A 20321-nucleotide genomic window follows, 5' to 3' on the forward strand; every position below is an offset into this window, starting at 1 on the left:
ATGAAGAGTTCTAAAATGGATGAGAGTTTGGCTGGTGGATCTGTATAGGCACACTTACAGGAACAGGCATGTGCCTAGCACCGCTCTGTTGATTACTGGTGTTGCAGATCCGCCTCCATACACAGTCTTCTGTTCCCTTCACTGTGGAACTACACTGATTTTGCTGCATTTTGGTCCCTACATTCTGGTGGTGTACCTAGAATTCACACCTTAGTGAAGGCTGATGAAATTTCAAAAGAATCATCTTTCCCTGAGGACTAATTTTAGGAAGAAAATAAATTAGGCATCCATATAATATGCCAGCCCAATAGAGTTTCAGAAGGAAAGTCTGTAAAGTCATCCCAGAGGTATATATACCCACAACCCAGGAATATTCTGTTTGATACACTAGAGATCAGAATTTGATCCAATTTCTCAGAAACATTGTTTTAAGAATGCTTACAGCTGAGCTTTTGGGCATAGGGTCCATGTACAGTGGCTACCATTTAAAAAGTCTGTATTTATTAACAGTTTCATCAGAGTGGTATGTCAGAGGCCTAATATAACATCTATATAATTCTGTTAGTAGGTCATGTTGTAGCTTGTGGCATGTATAACCCAGGTTTATGTGAACAGACAGGAAATATTGACAATGCTTGGTCAACACAGTTGAAAACCGCACTTTTTTTTCTGGGTAGACATACCCAAAGAGCCCAGCTTGACTTTTAGATCTTGAGTTGAATATTCAGGGTTAAATGGTTCTAAAAAAATAAACAACCATCCTCTGCTTATCAAATTAATAGACTCAATACCGAAATCATGGAGACAATAAATATAGGATCCACAATGGCATTGTTACAAACTCACTTTTCAGAACAGAACTACACTTTAACTCAGCTTTGAAAATAAAACTGAGGGATCCAGTCATCCACCATAGAAAGACTTTACACAGGAATATTTCAGAGCTTGTATGTGTAGTGCTTTCTCTTTTGTTTGCTGAGGTTACTTATTTCGCTCCACGCCATGCATCTTTTGAGAGTTATTCTTATTAGTACAGATATGCTGTCGCCATTATAAGCTCTCTCATAAATGCCTTTTTTCTTTGATAGTATTATCAATACTAAGCAGCTTGTCATTGATGAAAAAGGGGTTTCTGTTTCACTCGCTCTGTCAGTTTCATTTGACGACTCACCACCCACACACTGCTAAGAGCTTTTCCTACCAGTATATCTGAATCCTCAGACTGTCACATTAATTCTTGATAAACTTTCACATCATAATAAAAAGCACATTTGAGTAGTAGTGACTCATTCGTTTTAAACTTCAGATCAAATAAAGGGCAAGCAGCCACAAGTGGTATCATGGGACACTTTTCGCAATGTAGAAACAGTTATGTAACAGGTTGGCATTTTCTGTAACTTTTTGATACCCTTATTCTTGTAATTATTTATTATTTGAGCACTGACACTGTTCTCAGCACCATGCAGAACATATTGAAACACTCTCTATCCTGCTGAGCTTACAGTTTTCAAACTGCCGTAATTTAAACATGGAGGTTTTGATATAGGCTCTCTTATTCAAAAGGATCCCAGAGCATGATTTTACACATTCTTTGGGTTTAAGAACCACTTTATGCACCACAGAAATAGAACCTACGGTGGATTTCTGGAGTGACGTGGGAGCTGTTTAGCAGCATTCAGCACCACTCTACAACTGCTTAGGACAGGAAGTAAACACCATAAGTGAAATTCTGCCCTGAATGAAGACAATAAGAGCTTTGCTATTGACTACAATGGGACCAAGATTTCATTCCACATCTAAGAAAAATTGCAGGAGGAATTGTAGTAGGAAAAACCTAATTACAGAATAGGAATTTGATGAGAACGTGAGACAACAGCCCTCCTTTTGCTAAAAGTGCTATGGAGTCCTTAATAGATGCAAGAGGACTTGGTTTCATATCTCAAAGACTAACATTTGTTTGATTTGGAATCTTGATCCAAGATGTGGGAATTCGAGTTCACAACTGGTTCTCAAGTTATTGGTTGTGAAAGAATCACAGGCTTGAGAAGGGGTTTGAGTTTTCCTTTGTGCTTAAAAGCAAAAACAAGTAGTACTCTGTAAGCACTGTGCTTTGTTGTTCATGACTCCTGCCCCATCCCCAAAAAGATTGTGAAGATTAGTCTGCTAGGCTTTTTAGTTTAATAACTGAACTAGAAATTGAAATGGTCTGTGCAACAATTTATCAAGGCTGTTGAAATTGTAACAAGAAACAAGAATTTCAGAAGTTACTAGGAAGCGATGAGTTTGTCAAAAGAAAAAGTTTGTTCTGTACAGTATAGGAAGGATGCATGCTATGCAAGGTCATGTCAGCTTTTGAAAAAAAGGGAGTTTATTTATGGGCATCAAGGCTGAGAGGTAAACATAAGGGCAAATTGCTCCAGAATGATCCAACCTGATTATGAAAGGAGGAAATTTATTTGGTGCAGAGCTAGGATGTTATTTTCAAATTTGGTGACACTGAATGGAATAAAATCCTACTACACTGACTATATTTCTATTGTAGCTGATGACTATGCAGAATTAATATTTTTATCTCATGAACATTGGTGAGGGTGATGACTGTTCATCCTGGGCCAGATACTCCCTCCCTGATGCTACAGCTATGAAGCCCATCCCGAGTCTATAGAGTGCTAATCCTATTCTGATATCCTCCCAGTCACTCAGTGGCTGCCACCTCCTGTTCTAAGACTCCATTCCCACTAGTCTTTAGGGATATTATCTATGAGATACTGCGTACTAAATGTTTTCCCTGCTCTGTGGTTATGGACTGGGGACGGGGGGGAGAAGAGGCATTGGTGTCTCTGGTTGATACATACAAGCTTCCTTTAAACTGGACACCCTGTTGGAGGATTCTCTGCTCCTTGAAGTCTTTAAACCATGATTTGAGGACTTCAATAGCTCAGACATAGGTGAGAGGTTTTTCGCAGGAGTGGGTGGGTGAGATTCTGTGGCCTGTGTTGTGCAGGAGGTCAGACTGGATGATCATAATGGTCCCTTCTGACCTTAGTATCTATGAATCTCTCTAAATTTGAGCTGCCAGCTGAGTGAGGTATCAAGCCACCAGGGTAACTCGGAGAGAGGCAGAGAAAGCATTTATTAAGACCCCCATACGCTATGTTCTTTGAAGGACTCAACAATTTGAGGGTCAAGATCCTGCTTCTCTCTCTTCCCATGGAAGAGAGGCAGGATGCAAAGAGGCCCACCTGGATGGAAGTTCATTTAAGAGAGCTTCTAGTCCCCTAAACAGCCTTGAACCAACTGTCCACTACTCTTTCCATCATTCTGGGTTTGACCCAACCTGTTGAGAATTAGGTCTGAATGCCTACTTACGGATGTGCGTATATGCCCATTACTGCCATGTCAGCATTGGCCAGTATTTGCCTTGTGTTGATGTTGTCATACTGTGTTCTGAATGGCTTAGAGAAAAAGACCTATTATGTTTTGAAAACTTCACCAAAATTTTTAAAGCGTGCCCTCTTACTTAGTTTTGCACATGAAGCTAATGTCACATGCAGTTAATACACTTGCCTGTGCACATGTAGTAACTGTGTATTGAAAATGGGCATGCCTGGAAAAAAACCGGGTGTGCCTGGGTAAGGGGCAGTCTTTAATTGCACCATCAGAGGAACAACTCTGGAAGAGAAGAGCGATTCCATGAGCTCCTGTTTTATGGAGGGAAGGAGAGTGGTGTATCCCCACGCACTACCAGACCCATCATAGTCCTTCCCCTGGTACATGTGGAAAGTACAGCTATGATTCCACCTATTCCCCAAACACACAAGGAGCAATCCTTACTCCCTGCCCAATTTCATAGGACACATTCACATTATAGCTCTTACGGAGTGATGTTAGCAGCTGGCATGGGTTTTGTTTGGAATTGTAGGGTTTCAAAAGGGTTGGGAGACAGTCCAGAAGCCTTAGCTTGGAAAGAGCTTCACAACTGGTTTATACACACACACACACACACACACACACACACACACTACTTCATAAGATCTGTCCATTTTTATGCCAGTTTCTTAGTATCTCACTGCAAGGGCTACAGTTCAATACATTATTTAGGACTGTTCTTTGCTCAGATAAGGTCCAGTTCTGCTTACACTGAGTTCAATAGGAAAGCCCCACTGGATTTCAGTGGTGAAGGTTAAGGTCCACGATTCTTGCTTCTTGCAATTTTCAGATAGCAAAAGGGTTAAACTTGTAAACTCTTACCTGGGATGTCCTGGTCTTCTTCTCCATTTTCTGAGTCTGCAGTCACATGCCATGGGACATAGCCCAACAACAGGAGTAAGGTAGTTACTAAGAAACAGCCTCTCTTCATTTCTTTCATCTTTCTGAGTAACATACAAATACAATAAATACTTAATAAAGTTTCCTGAGAAATAATGTTCAAAATCTTATGAAAAAAATAAATCCTGATCCACAATATTTTGAACAGTATAATACACTTTTAAGTATATAACTAAGTACACTGTAGATCATGTGAGATATACATGTTAACAGAGAGAGATGTGTGTGCAAAGAAAACATAGGCCTAGATTCTCAGCTGTGCTCTGCAAGGGATCAGGTTGCAGCTCTCTGATTCTGAGATCCCATCCTCAGTGCAGATTAGAAACACAATTAAGAGTCACCAAGCAGTTATGTTTATTTTAAGCCACAATTTAAATCAGATCCCAGAGCATGGATTTCTTTAGATGCGGCATTTCAGTTTCCAAAGCCAACTTAAGGAGTTGAACTGAAAGAAGATTTTTGTTTGATCAACTAAATTGGACTGGTCTGCCTCCCAAGGCCTGTGAAAGTGAGGGATCTTTGTCCAGGATGGGTTGAAGATCATTGATGTTGCGTTGGAGAGGTTTTAGCTGAGGACTGTATGTGATGGCCAGTGGAGTTCTGTCGGTTTCTTTCTTGGGCTTGTCTTGTAGCAGGCGGCTTCTGGGTACAAGTCTGGCTCTGTTGATCTGTTTCCTTATTTCCTCATGTGGGTATCGTAGTTTTGAGAATGTTTGGTGAAGACCTTGTAGGTGTTGGTCTCTGTCTCGCCCACAGACAATCCGCCAACCTGAAGCATATTCTCACCAGCAACTACACACCGCACCATAGTAACTCTAACTCAGAAAACAATCCATGCAACAAACCTCGATGCCAACTCTGCCCACATATCCAGTGACACCATCACAGGACCTAACCAGATCAGCCACACCATCACCAGTTCATTCACCTGCATGTCCACCAATGTAATATACACCATCATGTGCCAGCAATGCCCCCCTGCTATGTACATCGGCCAAACTGGACAGGCCCTCCGTAAAAGGATAAATGGACACAAATCAGATATTAGGAAAGACAATATACAAAAACCTGTAGGAGAACACTTCAATCTCCCTGGACACATAATAGCAGATTTAAAGGTAGCCATCCTGCCGCAAAAAAACTTCAGGACCAGACTTCAAAGAGAAACTGCTGAGCTTCAGTTCATTTGCAAATTTGACACCATCAGCTCAGGATTAAACAAAGACTGTGAATGGCTCGCCAACTACAAAAGCAGTTTCTCCTCCCTTGGTGTTCACACCTCAACTGCTAGAAGAGGGCCTCATCCTCCCTGACTGAACTAACCTCGTTATCCCTAGCCTGATTCTTGCTTGTATATTTATACCTGCCTCTGGAAATTTCCACTACATGCATCCGATGAAGTGGGTATTCACCCACGAAAGCTTATGCTCCAATACATCTGTTAGTCTATAAGGTGCCACAGGACTCTTTGCCGCTTTAAGTGGACAATGAGATCACTGAGAAAAATTGTGCACCCATCAATTCCCCAATGCACAGGAGGATTATCCCCATTGCAACCCACCCTTTAGAAGAATGGAGCATGTACTTTTCTTCATTGCAGGCAACTCTCAAATAAGTGCAAGGACTACATTTGCTCCTTGCCCCTCACCCAGAGATTATCTCACCTAATAGTACCTAGATACAGGTAGTCAACATCATTGTTGTGCTTTAGGGCTAGATACATAATGGGACTTAGGGGCCTAACTTCTGCTTTAGGTGCCTAGGTCCAACATATAGTCACCACTGAGATCTAGGGTTGCCAATTTTGGTTGGATGTATTCCTGGAGATTTAATTAAAGATTAATGTTTAATTCCTGGAGACTCCAGGCCAATCCTAGAGGGTTGGTAACCCTACTGATATCCTCAAAACACCTACTCAGATGCTGCCTAATCCTGTAGGTGCTTACATTCCCTACTTGCCTACATTTCTTCCAGGAAAGTGTCTTTGGCATGTGCAAAACCACCTATGTTCCAATGCTGCCAAGTTGCTCAGCTCCTTAACTTGCACCTAAGCCCCAGCAGGATTCTCACCCAACCTGACAATCTCTTCCCTGCCCCCCCCCCCCTTCTTGTAAACTCAGACACAGAAGAAGAACAGGCCTATTACCTCAGTCCTGCCTGGCTGTGCCTGTTACATCAGAAACATGGGAGGTGTCATTTTCTTTGGCTATTTGAACATGGATTTATGAGAGGAATTCTGTCTGAGTCAGACTCTGGGCCAAACTTGAGTTCACTAGAAAAATGAAAGCATTACTAGCTCTAATCTACAATTATCATTTCTATCTGCCCAGGAAATTAGATGTTCTCATCACTATCGTACCTAAGCAACCCACAAATATTAACAAAATTTATTCTCACAACAGCCTTTGGAAGCAGGGAATTATTATCCCCACTTTGCAGATGGGGAACAGAGGCCTATGAGCCCAGATCCCCAAAAGTTAGGAGCCTAAATACCTTTGAGGATATGGGCCATAGAGATTAGTTGATTTGCCATGGCCACACACAGCCAGAAACTGAACCCTGACATTCAGTCCCTGGTCAGTGCTTTAAAGAGAAGACTATCATTCCTCCCTTGATAATTTACAAGTGATATTTTTCCTTCTGTTTATTCAGTTTAATCCCAATCTGTGGCCTTTATATGTAAATGAAAGCAGAGATGAAATTCTGAAAACAAAAATCTAGTGAAAAAACAGAGCAAACAATGAGTATTAGAAGTAATTTGTAATGCATGAGTCATCCAAAATTCAATGTGGATCCAGTAGGGCTTTACAGTTTTTTTCCCACTGAAAGTTTATTTAATATTTCATGTGGCTAGTAATGCTGAGGTATATCGTCATTCATGTTTTCTACAAGAAATGGGATTTTGGGGTTGAGGTAATTATTTTAGCAGAAGAAAAACTACATTGTTAAAGTCTTTCATGGCTCCATTATATTTTTCTGCCAAACTAAACAAAGAAACACATTTGCCTTTCGGTTGTTTCATATGCTTCATTTCAGCTCTCAGCCCTGCCATTTAAAATAATCCATCCATATTATATTTTGGCAAGGTTTCAAGAAGTCAAAACCCATGTTGTGTTAGATAACATGATATTTTGTATTAAACCTCAGCATATGATTAAATTGTATTTCTAGAACCAGATTTGGAAAGGGTTAATTTCTGCTCGAGATATAATCATTGGTCTTTAGATGAGGCAAACTGATTTTTAATTAATAAAATAATTCTTAAAAATTATACAAACAGCAATGAAACCAAAGTTCTCACCACATGTTGTCAAGAGAGATTCCATGGTACTTTTCACAAAGGTAGCGTTCTAGGTTTCCCTGCCCAGTTGTCACTCATGCAAGTAGTCACTTCAGCTTCCGTTGGCTCACCCATGGGGAAAGGGAATTTCAGGGTTGGACACTAAGTAAGAATATTATAACCTTCCCAAACTCCAACTGTTATTTTCATTAGGTAAATATTATTCTTTCCTTCCTGTCCCTAAATAGTAGCATTGGTCAGTATATTCCATCCAGAGTTGAGTGATCCATAGGAAGTTCTCCCACTGCCTCCATGCTAAAGGAATTTCTTGTTAGCTACAAGAATCTCCTGCACTTTATCCAAAAAGAAATTCTGTGAATTTCACCAACAACTACTGACTGACTTTCTGATGCCAAATATTTTCAATTAATTAATTTTAATGCCACCAGCTGAATTTACTTGCATGTGTTACCTCACACTGTCATCTGCATTAATCTTTCTGACTTGCCTTTATAGACTTTAAGGCCAAAAGGGACTGTTACAATCATCTAGTCTAACCTTGTGCACATTGCAGGCCACAGAACCTCACCCACCCACTCCTGTAGTCATAGGCGCTGACTCCGTGGGTGCTCTGGGGCTGGAGCACCTATGGGGAAAAATTGGTGGGTGCTCTGCACCCACCGGTAGCTTCCCGCCCCGCCCCAGCTCACTTCCGCCTCCTCCCCTGAGCATACTGCTGCGTCCTGCTTCTCCCCCCTCCCTCCCAGCTGTTTCGCGGGGCAAACGTGGTGCGCTCGGGGAAGAGGCGGGGCCAGAGCAGGGATTTGGGGAGGGGTCCAATAGGGCAGGGAGGGGGCGGAGTTGGGGCTGGGGGGCACGAGCACCCACCAGCACCAAGGAAAGTTGGTGGCTGTGCCTGTAGTAGGCCCATAACCTCTGGTTGAGTTACTGAAATCCTCTAATCTTGATTTAAAGACTTCAAGTTACAGAGAATCCACCCTTTACTCTAGTTCAAGTAACCTGTGCAGAGGAAGGTGAAGAACCTCCCAGGGTCTCTGCTAATCTGGCCTGGGGGGAAATTCCTTCCTGACCCAAATATGGTGATCTAACTGACCCTAAGTCACCCAAATATGGTGATCTAACCCTAAGCATGTGGGCAAGACTCACCAGCCAGATGCCTGGGAAAGAATTCTCTGTAGTAACTCAGTGTCCTCCCTCTGTAGTGTCTCGCCTCCAGCTGTTCGAGATACTAGCTAATAGCAGTTGTGGATGGCCCACATAGCCCATTGTAAGCAATCTCATCGTACCATCCCCTCCATAAATTTATCAAGCCCAGTCTTAAAACAAGCTAGGTGTTTTGCCCCTTTACCCTTTGTATGTTACAAAGTCCTTCCTCTTGCCTTTGTCCGCTTCTGCTCTATCACTTCTCTTCATCCATCCTGTTTTACCAACTTCTCCAGTCTCACACCCTTCCTGCAGAGATTATGGAGAAGCAGCACACTATGCTTCCAGTGAATGCAAGACTGTCTTTATTTCCTGTTTACACAGACCCTTACCTCCTGGTTATATGTCCCCTACTGAACACACTGAATAGTAGGTCTAAATGTCATAACAAGCACTACGCTCCCATCTTCCTCCCTTCTTTACCTCAATTCAATTCTTTCAGATAAAAACTTGGTTTATGAAAATAAGGTATTTTTCAGAGTACATATATCTGTATGTAGATAGATACATGTATACACCCATACTATATTATATAATATTATGTATATATAATTGGACTGTTAAGACATTCAGTTAACAGATCTAAATAACCATGTGATCTTATGATTGTAACCTTTGTTCTCCATTCCGTTATTCTCACTGTTTGCTGCTCCAACTCATTGTATCATGTCTAAAATTAGACTAAGCACTTTGAGGCAACTGAAGTGCTTAGTCTGTCAGGCATCCAGAACATTTTTGGCCCTATATTGATAAAAGTAAACATTGAACACAAGAGGTGCTAGGATAAGGCCTATGGAACTCTGCAGCTATGGGCTGTTGGAGAGACTGATCGGTTGCCCAGCAATTCCCCTTTGTGCTCTCTCTCTGAAATAAAAAAGTGGAGACATTTCAAGATATTCCTTCCAGGTACTGTTATCAAGAAGGAAGCAGCTCATGATTCATGTTGCTGATATCAGCAGTTGATATCTGGCCTGTTTAGTGGCCTCAGGAAATCACTGATTAATGGCCACTTACACTGTGATGAATGCTGTTTCCATGCCACAGCCTGGCCTGGTTGATGATCAGAATTTAAAAAAAAAAAAAAAAAAAGGCTGTTTATTAAGTGTTGCCTGGCCACTGCTTTCTCAGAATATTAAGTGAGACCGTTAGCTGAAATGCTTGCTGCCAGGCACCCTTGCCTTTTGAGATCTAGACCAGGACAAATTTAAGAGTTGCCAGCAGCATGTGCTTCCTTTGGGAAGTATTTGTGTTCTCTTGTCACCGAAGGGCTTAGGCCAGGGGTGGGCAAACTATGGCCCGCGGGCCGGATCCGGCCCATCAGGGCTTTGGAGCCGGCCAGTGGGATTGCTCCCCGTGGTGCCGCAGGCCCTGTGCTGCTCTCAGAAGCGGCCGGCGCCACGTCCCTGCACGGCCCCTGGGGGAGGGAGAGCAGAGGTCTCCATGGGTTGCCCTTGCCTCCAGGCACCGCCCCCACCCCAGCAGCTCCCATTGGCCATGAATGGGGAACCGCAGCCAATGGGAGCTTGTGGGGGGTACCTGGAGACGTGGCAAGGGCAGCGCGCGGAGCCCTGTGCCCCCTCCTTCCCCAGGGGCCGTGCAGGGACATGGTTCTGGCCACTTCCCGGGGTGGCACCCCAACTCCCTGCCCTGAGCCCCCTACCTGCACCTTGCACCCTTCCTGCACCCCAACTCTCTGCCCTGTGCCCTCGCTGCACCCTCGTGCACCCCAACTCCCTTTCTGAGCCCGCTCATACACCCTGCACCCCTCCTCTGCCCCAATCCCTTGCCCTGAGCCCTTTCCTGCATATCACACGCCCTCCCACACCCCGCACTCCCTCCCGCACTCCAACCCCCTACCCTACAATTTCCCCTCCCAGATGTGGCCCTCAGCCCAAAGAGTTTGCCCCCCGCCCCCGGCTTAGGCAGTCTCCAGGTTCTAATCAGCCAAGAAGGGAAAAGGATCCATTTCCATCTTGAGTGACATTCACACAGTGCATGAAAAACAAAAATAAAAACCAAACAGACTCTGAGGAGGAGTTTAGGAGAACTGCCCCAAATTTGCTTATGCTTCTCTGTGTGGATGTAATTCCCCATGTCATTCTATGAGATGCATAAGAATGATACATGTCCAAATAAAATAAAATAAAATGATTTTGTACGCAAATAATAGAGCATCAAGATAGTGACACAAACCCACAAAATCAGTTAAATAAGAAATATAACCAACTGATTCCTTTTAGTACCTAACTCTAAAAGGTCTGGTTTGGGGTCAAATTCTGCCACCCTTACCCACAGTGACTACTATGATATGACTCAGCATAAGTAAGGGTGGCAAAATATGCCCTTTGAGGTTTCCCTACTGCATCCGTTGTCTTTAGGATGTGGATGCATCTTATGATGCACTTGTCTTACCAGTGTCTCTCTTTGCTTGTGTAAGTTTGTGGTCCAAGTTTAGGAGAAGGTATTTTTTATCTGAAGCTAGAGAGGCAGTTTTAGTGAATCACATTTATAATCCACTATTTGGTCAAAGGCCTACACCACATTGTTTAAATAAAGAGCTCTGTACAAGACATCCTGAACTGCTAGAAATATAATATTACATTCAGTATCTGAGTTAAGTCTGAAGTGCAGTTTGTGGTTTACGTCAGTACATTTTTTAAACCAGGAATATTATATGTAGAGCGAGACAGATTCTATGTCAGCAATTATTTCAAGAGTGAGTGGAGAATATATATTTGTTAGTGAACAAAGATAATGGCTGACCTGACATCATTTGGGTTGGGTAAAGAGGAAGTAAAATCAATATCCAAATCAACTGGATTTTAGAATTCCCCAGTCTTTCATGAGTTCATCAGAAGTAGATATTCAGAGACATTTTGTACCATGCCTTCACTTTTATGTTTTGAAGAGAATTTGAAATGAGAAAGATTTCTGAGTACTTTCAATCCCTGAAGAGCCCCTAAATTTTATTTAATGCACCACTTTCCATGCTTATGGAGCCCTCCATAGGCCTAATCCAAAACTCAGCTGGACCTTGGATCAGTCCCAAGTTTGCACCTGAACCCTCCCTATATACTGAGACTTCTGGATTCCAATCCCTCTGGTTAAAACCTAGAATTCTGGTTACCTATTCCAGGGACAGGAAATATATATCTTTTAGTTCTCAAAAAATTGCTGAACCAGTTTTTGCTCAATCCTTCAAAACCTCCCAAAAAGTTGGATCCTAGGCTGAGAACAAATATACTGTATATTAAGCCAAAAAAGGAAACATTTGACCAAGTAATTAGCATTTGAAAATAACCCTTTGTAATAGCAACTTGTGCAACCTTAACTATATAACAAGAAGAAGAGGAGTACTTGTGGCATCTTAGAGACTAACCAATTTATTTGAGCATAAGCTTTCGTGAGCTACAGCTCACTTCATCGCTGTAGCTCATGAAAGCTTATGCTCAAATAAATTGGTTAGTCTCTAAGGTGCCACAAGTACTCCTTTTCTTTTTGCGAATACAGACTAACATGGCTGTTACTCTGAAACCTGTCATTATATAACAAGATATTCAGTTGGGGGAGTCTAAGAATGAATTACTGCATTTGTACAAGGGACAAAAAATCTCAACGAGACAGCTGCAGTCCTGTTCCCATCCCCCCTAATCTCCTTGAAAAGAGTATTTTATTAAAAGTAGCCCTTACAAGATTGCCAATGTTTGGGTAGTTTCCCAAAAGGAAATTCATCTGCCTCATTCTAAAGAACAAGTCAATACAGAAAGTCCATTATCTTCTTAGTAAATTTCCCTATGGTCACACATTCCTAGTATATTGTGTCATCTTGGGAGGAATGGGTGAAGGATCTAAAGCTTACTGTCTGAGGCTGTTTTTGCAGTTTAGGAATTTCTCATATCAGATTAAAAGAAAAGCAAAATCTAAGATAAAATTCAACTGCTGCTTAACAAAAAGTGACAGGTTTCAGAGTAACAGCCGTGTTAGTCTGTATTTGCAAAAAGAAAAAGAGTACTTGTGGCACCTTAGAGACTAACCAATTTATTTGAGCATAAGTTTTCGTGAGCTACAGCTCACTTCATCGGATGCATACTGTGGAAACTGCAGAAGACATTATACACAGAGACCATGAAACAATACCTCCTCCCACCCCACTCTCCTGCTGGTAATAGCTTATCTAAAGTGATCACTCTCCTTACAATGTGTATGATAATCAAATTGGGCCATTTCCAGCACAAATCCAGGTTTTCTCACCCTCTGCCCCCCCCCCCCCAAACTCACTCTCCTGCTGGTAATAGCCCATCCAAAGTGACCACTCTCTTTACAATGTGTATGATAATCAAGTTGGGCCATTTCCAGCACAAATCCAGGTTTTCTCACCCCCCCCCCCACCCCCATACACACACAAACTCACTCTCCTGCTGGTAATAGCTTATCCAAAGTGACCACTCTCCTTACAATGTGTATGATAATCAAGGTGGGCCATTTCCAGCACAAATCTAGGTTTTCTCACCCCGCCCCCCCAAAACACACACACACACTCATTCTCCTGCTGGTAAGAGCTTGATTACCATGCACATTGTAGGGAGAGTGGTCACTTTGGATAAGCTATTACCAGCAGGAGAGAGAGTTTGTGTGTGTGTGTTGCGGGGGGGAGGGGGGGGTGAGAAAACCTAGATTTGTGCTGAAAATGGCCCACCTTGATTTTCATACGCATTGTAAAGAGAGTGGTCACTTTGGATGGGCTATTACCAGTAGGAGAGTGAGTTTGTGGGGGGGGGGGGGGCGCGAAGGGTGAGAAAACCTGGATTTGTGCTGAAAATGGCCCACCTTGATTTTCATATACATTGTAAGGAGAGTGATCACTTTAGATAAGCTATTACCAGCAGGAGAGTGGGGTGGGAGGAGGTATTGTTTCATGGTCTCTGTGTATATAATGTCTTCTGCAGTTTCCACAGTATGCATCCGATGAAGTGAGCTGTAGCTCACGAAAGCTTATGCTCAAATAAATTGGTTAGTCTCTAAGGTGCCACAAGTACTCCTTTTCTTTTAACAAAAAGTGTATCTCTACAAAACCAAAAGTTTTACAAATATTTGCTTAATGTTCAATGGAGGCCTTAAGATTTAAGATTCAAGTGGAATTATTATTTTTAAGGTAGTATATACAATAAAGCACAATTCAAAATATATTGTGTGTGACCTTCTGGTCTGGGGGTCAGAAACAGCTGGACCATGTACAATTTTTGCCAACTGCATGCAGGAGACAGGAGGGGATGGAATGAGCATGAAGAGTGTGTGTTAGTGGTCTCTCCGTTTACTTCCCTCAACCCCTGATCATTCTTGGCCAGATTCAGGTATCCTCACTCCACCAGAGTAGCAGCTTACTCCACATGTGGTCCCATTGACTTCATGATAGGAAAGATTCAGTCATGCATCAGTGACAGCTTTTCGTTACATCAGAATATCAGAAATTTAAACTCAGGCTTTTATTGGCCCAAAGAGTTAGAAACAGGAGCATTGTACTACTGGAGAAAGGAGACTCCAATTCTCCACTGGGACCATGCCCTCTAGTAAGTCCCAAGATGACTGACTAACAGAAGATAGGATAGGTTACTTCTAGAGCTCCCTCTGAGATCTGTATAATGGAACTAATGGTAACTGTTGACTTTACAGTTGGAGGGTTATAAACTGTAGTCCCAATAAACTTTAAAACTTTCTAGACCATTCCTAAAATGGGTTTTTCTGTGGCATATAAGGTTATCTGATGGTCTAGGGTGCTATACAGGCCTTTTCAAAACTGATTAGGGATAACCTACATAACATATACTTGTGAATAATACCTATACCTTGTCCAACACCCTCCCTTTCTGAAGGTGGGGGAAAGTGAGTGGTATGGGGCAGCTGCAAGCCAAATGGGAACTTCTTTATGACAGAAATCCTAACTGTGAATTCCTTTATGATGGGAATCCCCAACTATCCCTATCGAGGAGCTGTAAGTCCTATAGCCAGAGTGGCACAAAGGAGACTTAACCTGGGATCTGTCCCCTTAAATCATTTTGATGGCTAGAATTAGCAGAAAACTTTCTCCACATTTGTAGGGATTTTGCTAAAAAAACCTTTGTGTTCTCTGACCACTTTTCAGGAATATATTTTTCACGACCTGCAGAATTAGACCTTTTGAATATACTTATTTTGCTTTGCAGCCTGTTCTGCACTAATTTCTACAGTAACTAGAGTTTAGTACCAAACTAAAGTCTTCTGTCTGACTAAATGGAAAGAAAAACAAAAGGTGGGTTCATATATTAGCAACTGACAGCATTAGAAAAAAGCATCAAGTTACATTTCAGTGACCATGAAAGTGACTTACTCAAACTGATAGCACAGGAAATGGAAGAGGTGAAAAATGCAAAAGATATGGTAAATTCAGTAACAGTAAGACATAGGTTATGAAATTTTGTGCGTAGTCTTAAGTTGTATTTAGTACAGTTTAAAATTAAGGAGAAAAGAATCTAACTAGATAAGATTATAGCAATTCTGACAATTTATTTCACTACTCCCTTTGGATAATTCACTGTGCTTAAAAATATATATCATCATTTCCCCCCATTTACTCTAATCAATAGGATCCCAAACTGGACTACGTCCCTAGTTCTCATCACTGAGCTAACCGAAGCAGGGTTTTGCCTTGTGGTAGAAAAGGTATTTTGACCCATGCAGTACTTTTTAACAAATGATAGCGCCATCTTTTTCTCATTGACACTGCTGTAAGGAAGAAGAAAACTAGGCCTATCATTTCTAATCTGACAGCATGCCTACCGGACAAATATTTACTGAATGTAGCTTGATTTGGAAAAGGTAATAATAGACATTAGTGGTTTCTGTTTGCACTCAATTAATATTTGAATGTTGAAATGCTGTTTCTCACACATCTGTTTCTTCTCCCTCTAAAAAATAAAATGTGATTGAAACAAGGTAAGTCTAAAAAAATCATGACATATGTTTCAGAAAGCAGTCGGAAGTTTTGCTTTTGACACGATAATACCAACAACAATAAAAAAAAGCCCACATCAGAATTTATTTCTGAATCTGAAGTATGAGGGAAGAATATCTGCTGGATAAAATGTCTAATTTTTCTGTTCTATGTTCACCTCAGAAGATTGATTGGTCTTCCTGTTTTGATATGAGGCAACAATTACTGGACTGTAAACTATGTGCCAAATATAAAATGTCCCCCAACATCTTACAGGCAGTAAACCAACTCCCGGCCTGTGGCATGTTGGTGCACTGCATGTGTTAAGGAGGAGAGCAACTGTAAAGAGTCTCTTCCTTCATGGTGTACCTAAACAGCACCGGGCAAGTATTAAGACCACCACTAGGATCGAGACTCAGTGTTATGCCACAAGGCCAAGTCTTCAGCTGGCTAATCCTTGATTGCAGCTGACAACAGGGTTTTGTGGGTCTGAAGGAATCAATAGAAAATGATAATTTTTTCTGTTTTTGAACCATTCTATAAAATTTAACAGAAAATAATATGCCAACTGTCGAATGGTTCAAGGACCCATAGAATGGAGACCATTCTCAGTTCAACTATATTTGTGGAGGTTCCATTTGACCAGATCCTGCTATCAGGTTCTCCACAACAAGCTGATGTTAAAGAGTGTGTGCACAGATGGGACAATTTTCATCTCCCTGTTGTCCTTGCCAGACTACCCACTACTTTTTAAGGACTTAGCATTTTTAAATGAAAGAACTTAATGTCTTTGGGGGTGATTGGAGGGGCTTCTGTTTTTGTTATTTTTTCCCTATATTTCTGCATGAATTTTCAATGGAGCAATGCTGAGAATCTGTTCCCAATTCCCCCTCCCCGCAGACTCCGCATTAGTAAACATAAAAGATTAATATAAATAGCTGCTAGATTTTCAAGATTGTGATAAGAACATTAGAACTTTTAGAATACTAGCAATATTTCAGAAACATAGGAGCTTGAGAGGGATATGCAAATTTACACTAACCAATTTAGGATCAGGCCATCTACATACTTTGATATGGTTTACAGAATTTCAATACAAAGTTTAAATGGAAGCTGCTGAAAGATACTGATTGCTTTAGATTATCAAATCTAAAGGATTTAAAAAAAAAATTCATTTTTGGCCAGGTTTGCTTTTCACATTTCATTCTAGGCAGGGGGCAGGCACCACCAATTTGGTTAACTTAATATAATCTCGCTACTCACATACATACATCATTTGAAAGCTTGTTGTGTCTACTTTAAGATGAAATATTATGTGGAACTGTCAAGTGGCGCCATTAGAGATAAACAAGGATCCTCCCCTTAACATGTTAATATGACTACTTTGAAATCTTTACATTTGTTTCTGTTAGTTTAATGACTCTAAGATATAAAATTCAGTTTTGTTGTAACCTCAAAGCAACACAACAACAATCTAAAGGGTAAAACAAACTCTAATAATAAATTTGTCCAGGTGTCATTGAAATGTAATAGCTCTAGTGACATTTCTAGTCAACACTATTATCATCATCTTGTTCATCATTACAATCTTTGTTGAGAGTGCATGAGTTGCCACAGTCTTCACCACCTTGGCACGTACACAATCTGTGCAGAGAAGATTGTTCTGACTACAGACACAATTGATCAAAGAAAAGGAGTATTTGTGGCACCTTTAGAGACTAACCAATTTATTTGAGCATAAACTTTCATGAGCTAAAGCTTATGCTCAAATAAATTGGTTAGTCTCTAAGGTGCCACTAGTACTCCTTTTCTTTTTGCGAATACAGACTAACACGGCTGCTACTCTGAAACCAGTTGATTGTTCAGTGACCCCTACTAGTACAGGCACAAATAAGATGTTGTAGAAGCTCGGAAACCATTGAGTCTTTGAAGAATGCAGGGTATAGTTTGTCATCCACATTCTTCCATCCTTGTTTGCAATGGTGATCCAATATCTGGTTTACTTATGTGTGAAGACATCTAAATCTTTGTTTGCCACGATACTCTTTTGACATGCTCTTCAAAACTGTCCTCACAAACCTGGGAGTTTGGCCAGTGACTTTTCCTTTTTGATGGCTAGATTGAGATGCAAGCAATTCAGGTCTCTGTGTATCTCCTTTTCTTTCTCGCTCTGGTCATACAGCACTCTCTTCCTACTTTGTGAAATGTGATGGGCCTGTGACTCTGGCCTAAGAAGTCTGCTTTGCTTAAAGCCAGCCGAAAAAGCAAGTTAGGATTCCCCTAGGGTATAGCAAGTTGGGGATTCCCCAGGGAAATGGGCATGGCTAGAATGTGCTGTGTTCCAGTAATCTCTAGAACATTAAGACTGCTGTAATTGTGTACACACACACACAGCTAAATAATCATATTGTGTTCACGTTCAGCTTAAACAATAGTTGAACCTGGCTTTTTATAGAAATTGAGATGGCAACATATATCTAGGAAACACTGTGAGCTCATCTTTCAAAAAAGTTCAAAAAAAAATTAATAGATATCTACAAACAACCCACCCATGCACACCAAAGCCCATTCTCAGCTTTGTTCCATAACATTATTAGGTGCTAGTTATTGGCAATTCAGAAAGCATGCCCTTATTGTTCCTATCTGACAGCTGAACTTCCTGCCTTTACGTCTGTCCATAAGACGTTCAGGAAGGATGGTTTATTTTACATTTTGTCTGGAGTGCTTTTATGACTAATTTAGAGAACTGAGTCACACTGACATTTTTCATATCTATGTCCCCCCGCCCCCCTCATTTTCTCCTTTGTCCATTTCTCCGCCACTGAACATTAGTGCTATGTATCCTTCTTCTCTTATATTCCTTATACCAAACCTAGTGAGTAGTTATTTAGATTTTGTCACTTGTTTTTAAATCCAGTTAAATATCATTGTGCTTTCATTACAGAGTTATCATAAAAGAAGCTCATGTTCACGCTGATCCTGAAGTAGAATTTTGCCCAAGTCATTTTTTGTTGCTTGTTCTATTTTTTCCATATTTCAGTATCACTACAATCATTACCTTGTTCATTGTTTAAATAACCTATGGACAAGACAGGGAAAATATTCTTTTGATTTTAATAATGAGTGAAATTGATTTATAGTTACATGAGATTTGTGTAATTCTGCTAAAGCAGACATAACATTCTGCTAATCCTTAAAACTGTAATTGCCTCTAAAGGCATGGGCTCATAGGATTTGAAAATAGTCTAGCAGACAGACCACAGAACACTGCCTGAATAAATCTGTCTCTCTCCCTGGAGCTTCCACTGTATTCAATTGAGTCCAAGCATTGTTTGAAAAGCATGAGACATTTCATGACAAACTCTGGGTTACTGGTTAAAATTAGCATAAAATGTTTCACTGATGGTTTGGATCTAAACAGCCAATGCTATCCATGAGCTTGCCAAAATGCCCATATCCTGACATGTTCACTACCAGCAAATAGTTCCTATTGTAAGAGAACTGTTTCTTCAGTCTCTTTAGGAAACAAAAATCTACAGTTTTGCAATCCCTGATTACTAGACTTTGCTTCTGGACATCTGACTACAGTACCTAACACATGCTAAGGAAAAACCAACCAACTTTTGACATCCTCTGGGCAGAATTTCTTGCCTTCTTCCCCCAAAGAAAGTCTTTTGCAAAACAAAGACTTACAAAGTACTCACCAACCAAATTGCTGTGAGCAGTTCTTGAAAGAGAATTGGCGAATTCCTGAAGTGTGTTGAGCTTGCTTCTCCACTATCAGTTCTTGTTGGGAGTGGGGGAGATATAATGGGAAAAATGCAATCTGATCCTGCTATAATGCAGCTGTAGCAGCCTGCTGATTACGCTGCCAGAGGTTGCTCCTCTGTTTGCTGTGAAGAGAGGCTTATTCTGGCCAAGATTCAATGAGATCCAAGGCAGGGGGAAGCTTCCTGTTTAGAGTGTTGTGACCTCGCTTGCTTTTTAGGGTAACTTTTCTAAATAGCACCAACCAGGAAAGAAGCGTGCAAAACTGGATAAGGAGGAAGTCTAAATGCTAGCTCAGTTTACACTTCAGTACATTGAGGACAGTCATAAAGCTGCTTCATTGTTTACTTCACAGAGATATGTTAAAACTTAGCATGTATTCTGCTTGCATCATGTTCCCTTTATGTAATAAATGAAGTTCTGTTCAAGAGGGAAATGATTTATCCATTATATTATATAGATTCAACACAGGGTCTACATTGGCTTCTGCTGTATGGTGACTATAACTTTCCCTCTACTGAGGTGCCTTGTGAGCACCCAGTGCAGCCCCAAGAGCTGGGGGCACTGGATTGAAGAGGGGCATGGCGAGGGATGTGCAGATATAGCTCATCTCCTCAGCAGCATCTGCTGATCAGGGTTTCTATGGAGCCTCTGGTTAAAATTAAAAGCTGTCCCGTTGCTAGAAATATTGCCTGCCCTCCATTGTAGGCAATCCCCCAGCCCTACCTGAGTGACAGTAGTCCTTGCTCACAC

General features: G+C 41.2%; 1 protein-coding gene across 2 annotated transcripts in view; it reads right to left on the bottom strand.

Moving 5' to 3' along the window:
• The window catches only part of TFPI (tissue factor pathway inhibitor), a 56004-nt gene extending 36237 nt beyond the window's left edge, over nucleotides 1-19767 (bottom strand). The window contains exons 1-2 of one of the 2 annotated variants that reach the window (XM_077829908.1): nucleotides 19505-19767; nucleotides 4252-4373 (exon numbers count right to left, since the gene is read on the bottom strand). In XM_077829908.1, the coding sequence (XP_077686034.1) occupies nucleotides 4252-4369 (118 nt within the window). In that variant the 5' untranslated portion in view covers nucleotides 4370-4373; nucleotides 19505-19767. Of the gene's footprint in view, nucleotides 1-4251; nucleotides 4385-19504 lie in introns of those variants that run through there. The other variant, XM_077829907.1, reaches the window with a different exon arrangement.
• Nucleotides 19768-20321: the final 554 nt, after the last annotated feature.

This window comes from Eretmochelys imbricata, chromosome 11, assembly GCF_965152235.1.
Source record: "Eretmochelys imbricata isolate rEreImb1 chromosome 11, rEreImb1.hap1, whole genome shotgun sequence".
Taxonomy (NCBI): Eukaryota; Metazoa; Chordata; order Testudines; family Cheloniidae; genus Eretmochelys; species Eretmochelys imbricata.